Source organism: Leishmania mexicana, chromosome 12 (genome assembly GCF_000234665.1).
Source record: "Leishmania mexicana MHOM/GT/2001/U1103 complete genome, chromosome 12".
Taxonomy (NCBI): Eukaryota; Euglenozoa; class Kinetoplastea; order Trypanosomatida; family Trypanosomatidae; genus Leishmania; species Leishmania mexicana.
The window spans coordinates 359,706-364,155 of record NC_018316.1 but is presented as its reverse complement, the minus strand read 5'-3'; the positions used below and the strand labels follow the sequence as shown (position 1 = coordinate 364,155).

The 4,450-nt window shown below is 69.0% G+C and overlaps 1 protein-coding gene across 1 annotated transcript; it reads right to left on the bottom strand.

The window, feature by feature from the left end:
- Positions 1–3,535: 3,535 nt before the first annotated feature.
- On the bottom strand, positions 3,536–4,336 carry LMXM_12_0850 (putative surface antigen protein 2; the record flags this gene model as incomplete). Its single annotated transcript, XM_003873128.1, has 1 exon — positions 3,536–4,336. The coding sequence occupies one exon, from the start codon at positions 4,334–4,336 to the stop codon at positions 3,536–3,538; it is 801 nt and encodes a 266-aa protein (XP_003873177.1).
- Positions 4,337–4,450: the final 114 nt, after the last annotated feature.

Below are 4,450 nucleotides of genomic sequence, written 5' to 3'. Positions count from 1 at the left end.
CACCGGGGTCGTCATCTATGCGGCGGGGAGAAAGGAGCGAGTACGTGGCGCGCATCGCAGGCAGCGGGGGAGCTGATGTCGGCCACTGCCGGATGTCGGTGGGGGGCACGACAGATGATGGAGGGCCCAGCACCCCCGTGAGGTCTCCTCTCCGGCCCCACAGTTCGCATTCAGCGCAGTGGGCAGTTGCGGCCCCCTCCGCTGCACCCCTCCCGTGCGCATGGCCCACACCCCTGCGGGCAGCACAGGCCACACGCTATCTCTCTCCGCCTCGCCGCGTGTGCTTCTCCTCCCCTCGCCCCGTTCGCCCACCAGCGCGGTCACGCGGATGCACGCCCGACGTGCGCGAGCACGAGAGAACGCTTGCACGCGCCGCCACCGCCAAGGCGAGAGCACACCGTGGCTGCAGACGAGGCGGGCGCAGGGAGGAGGGAGGAGGGATGGGGCGCACCGTGCCGAGTCGGCCCAGCCAACAAACCACCAGCGTGCTCGCATGCAAGCAAGCCAAGCAGAGGCGGCCCGCGGCTTCACTCCGCCAACCCATATGCGCCGTATCTCAACGCAGCGGTGCGGCCTGCGACGCGGGGGCGCAGAAGGGAGGCTGGGGAGAGCAGCCGCGCACATGCGCATACAGGCGGGCCCCAGCGCGCTCCACCGGCATCGGGGGCGGGGACGGATAGTCGCACCTATCCCCACACACGCAGCCGCCCGCCCGCACAGCACGCAGTAGAGGGGACGGCGGCTCCTCCTCCACACACCCTTGCTCGCCCCCTGCACGACACACGCGGTGCTTCGCGCGGCGATGGCGAAGCCAGCCCTGCGCCCACGCCACACCTACGGCGCACCACCCTCCGTCCTCGGCTTCGCCTTGGCGCGCATATCCAGTAGGGTGGGCGTGCCCTTCGCCTGCCCAGCCTTCTCCAGTCGCTTCACGCCGGCGCTTCCCCGCCCCGCAACGCTGGCCGTCGCGGCTGCCGTGCGCCTCGTGCTCAGCGCCCCGCCGTCGCCGTGCCGCTTGGCGCCGCTGCCGGGGTCGGGGAGACCGCAGGCCGCCGCAGGAGCCGTGTGCAGCCGGCCCGGCAACGTACTCGGCCACCACCTCAGACGCAACAGCCATGGGCACCCCCACGCAAGCCTCGGCGGGCGCAGCGGCCGTCGCCGTCGCCGCAGGGCCGATCCTCAGTGCCGGCACCGTTGCTCGCCAGCCACCCCACCGCCACCGACTCGGATGGCCTCTAGTGCACAGCGTGGCCGCTGTCCAAGCAAGCATCACAACAGGGCGCCGTCTGCGCAGAGACGCTGCCACCGACCTCACGGACCTCGCAGAGCCGTCGGACTCAAGCACGCCCAGGCAGTGGCGCAGGAGAAGCGGCCGCGCGGCGGGTCAGCAGTCGAGCCGTGCGGGCCCCGCCCGCCACCGGCGTGTCATCCGCCCCACTCCAGGCCACAGGCTCTGCGGTGAACGGCGCAGAGGCGGACCTCGGCAACCGCCAGTCCGCGCCACCACCGCCCACACAGCCAAACGCCGACACAAACACGCTCGCCACCGGCGCGGCCGCCTCGCAGCCAGCAGCGGAGGCGGACGCACGAGCTGAGAGGGGCCTGTCCCCCTCCCGACACAGGTCTGCCGATCACATGAAGATGCGTGCCAGGCGGCCGTAGCGCTCTGCATCGCCGAACAGCTCATACAGCGCAGCGAACGTCAGCTCCAGCGGGATCGCCACGACCGCGGTCGCATCGGGTCCGGTGCGGTGCCGTCACGCGCGTCATACCGAGCAGGCCCGCATCGACCGCCCCGGCGGCGGAGCTGGCGCGCACCATCCTCTGACAACGCCGCGCCGTGCGCAGCGCGGCGAGGCGAGGGTGCACAAGCGCAGCCGCCGTCGCGGCGACCTTGCCGCGGCACGGCAGGGTGGGGGCACTGAAACAACAGCCTGAGGCAACACGGCGCGGCTCGGCCCACGGGTGCTGTCGACCCGCTCCGTCGCCGCCGGTGTGCGCGCATGTTCGTGGGCGGCATGTGCGCACGTGGCAGCGGTCGCAGTGCTGGCGACGGCACCGTCCTCCAGGTGAATGGGCGGTGCGCTGGAGACAGGGGGAGACACACACCTGCACGCAGTGGGGCAGGCAGTGCGCAGGGCGCGGCGGAGCACGAGCGATGCGGGAGAGGGCAAGCAGAGAGAGAAGTCGTCTGGGCACGCAGCGAGAGGAGCAGCGGTGGCGAGAGACGGCACGCACGCGTGTCCAGCGGACCGCGCTGCACGCCACCATCGTGACGGCAGCCGCACGACGCCCGGCACAATGCCAAGCATCATCGTCGCTACCGCAGCACATCCCCCTCCCACGGCACGGGGCGGGGGCACGGGGCCGAGCAGCTTTCATTTCCTGAGGTCAACAGGGAACAGAGAAATAGAGAAACACAGAGGTGCCCCCGCCCGCCGCACGGCCACCACCCGGCGCCACCCGCCAGCGCGCCCACAGCGAGTGACACGCACAGCGGAGGCGGGCAACAGAGCGTGGCGCAACACGCGTGCTCGCACACACTAATGCACACACACGCACACGCACACACATATATACATATATATACACACACAGACACATACACATGTATATACATTTCCATACACACATATACCTGTACACACATATATACATATCCTTAAGTGCACGCCCACGCACGGGGGCGCACCGTGAGCATGCGAGCACAGCGGCGCTGACGTCCGGGGGGCGGCACACGCCAACGAAGATTTACGGAAGAGGCGCGGAGGCAGTACGAAGATAAGGTCCACGGATGTACAACAGACAGGACCGGCGGGAGGGGGAGGAGGGAGGCAAGAGGGTGATCGGCCCAGCGCGCCGTGAAAGGGGGAGGGGGGCACAACGGCACATCACCCACCTGCGCACCGCACGGCAGCGGTGACGAGGCCGCAGTGCCGGAGGAGAAGAGAAGACAGACGAATGAAACGGAAAATAAGAGAGCGCGCAAGACAGAGCAAAGCAAGCCCACAAACGCGCGCAGTGGCGTCGAGGAGAGCGCGACGGTGCGCGGACGCAGGGGCAGGCCGCCCTCAACGCAGCGGAGAGCTGCCGCACGCGCACCCACGCCCCCGCCAGCTCTCACCCCGCCTGGGCAGCACCGGCACAGAACACGAGAGCACAGCACCGCAAGCGAGCCCCGTCGAAGAGGGCCGGACAGCGCATCCGTACGTCGCTCGCACGGCAGCACAGCAGACCGCAGGGCACACGGCGAGGGGCGGGCGTCCGCATCCGCTGTCCAAGGCGACACACCGCCGCCGCGCGCACATTCGATCGGCGCGGGTGCCGACTGCTGGCCACACGGAGAGACACACAAGAGCTGGCACGCGCCAGAACGGCGGAAAGCACACGCGATGCACGACGGCGTGTGCGCGTGCGCGTGTGGCTGTCGGTCTCCCCTTCGGCTGGTGGGGGTGAGAGGGCAGCGACGACGCCGTGCCGGGGGGGCGAGGGCAGGCACCAGGGGCACCACAGAGAAGAGGGGCCCGCCGCACCCTCACGCCGCCAGCCCCACGCTCAACAGCACAGCCGCCCACACAGCAGCGGCAGCCACCGCTCCGCCCGACGCCGCCACGCCGCCATCGCAGTACACCAGGCACGTCCTCTCGTCCGTCAGGGAGTAGTCATCACGGCACCTGGCGCACCGCGCAGCGGAGTCCCCCTCGCACACCTCACACCCATCCACCTCGCACCCCGACCCTGGAGAAGGAGTAGAGGAGGCTGCTGGGGTGCCGGTGGTGGTGGGCGGGTTAGTCGTGGTACTCGTGGTGGGCGGGTTAGTCGTGGTCGTCGTGGTGGGCGGGTTAGTCGTGGTACTCGTGGTGGGCGGGTTAGTCGTGGTCGTCGTGGTGGGCGGGTTAGTCGTGGTCGTCGTGGTGGGCGGGTTAGTCGTGGTCGTCGTGGTGGGCGGGTTAGTCGTGGTCGTCGTGGTGGGCGGGTTAGTCGTGGTGGTCGTGGTCGTGGTGGTCGTGGGCGTGGTCGTCGTGGTTGTTTGCGGAGCAGTAGTCGGGCGGCAGGCGTTAGCAAGCTTGCAGTCCTCGCCCTTGTGCCATTCCTCGATGGTCACATCGAGGCGCTCCTTCGCCGTCCACGAGTCGGGCACACACCCGCAGAAGTGGTTCCCGCTCAGTGACACTTTCTGCAGCTTCGGCATCGAAGACCACGAGGGGGGCAGACTGCCGGACAGATCGCAGTTCTCCAGCTGCAAAAGCTGGGCGTTTGTCATCCCACTCCACGTGGGCGGCAGACTGCCGGACACCCTAGTGCCCTCCAGATAAAGAAATGACAGCGATGTCATCCCACTCCACTCGGGCGGCAGCGTGCCAGAGACCTGAGTACCGGACAGGTGAAGTGTGTTGAGCGACTTCAGCGCACTCCACGCTGCAGGAAGTGTGCCGGACACCGCCGTCTC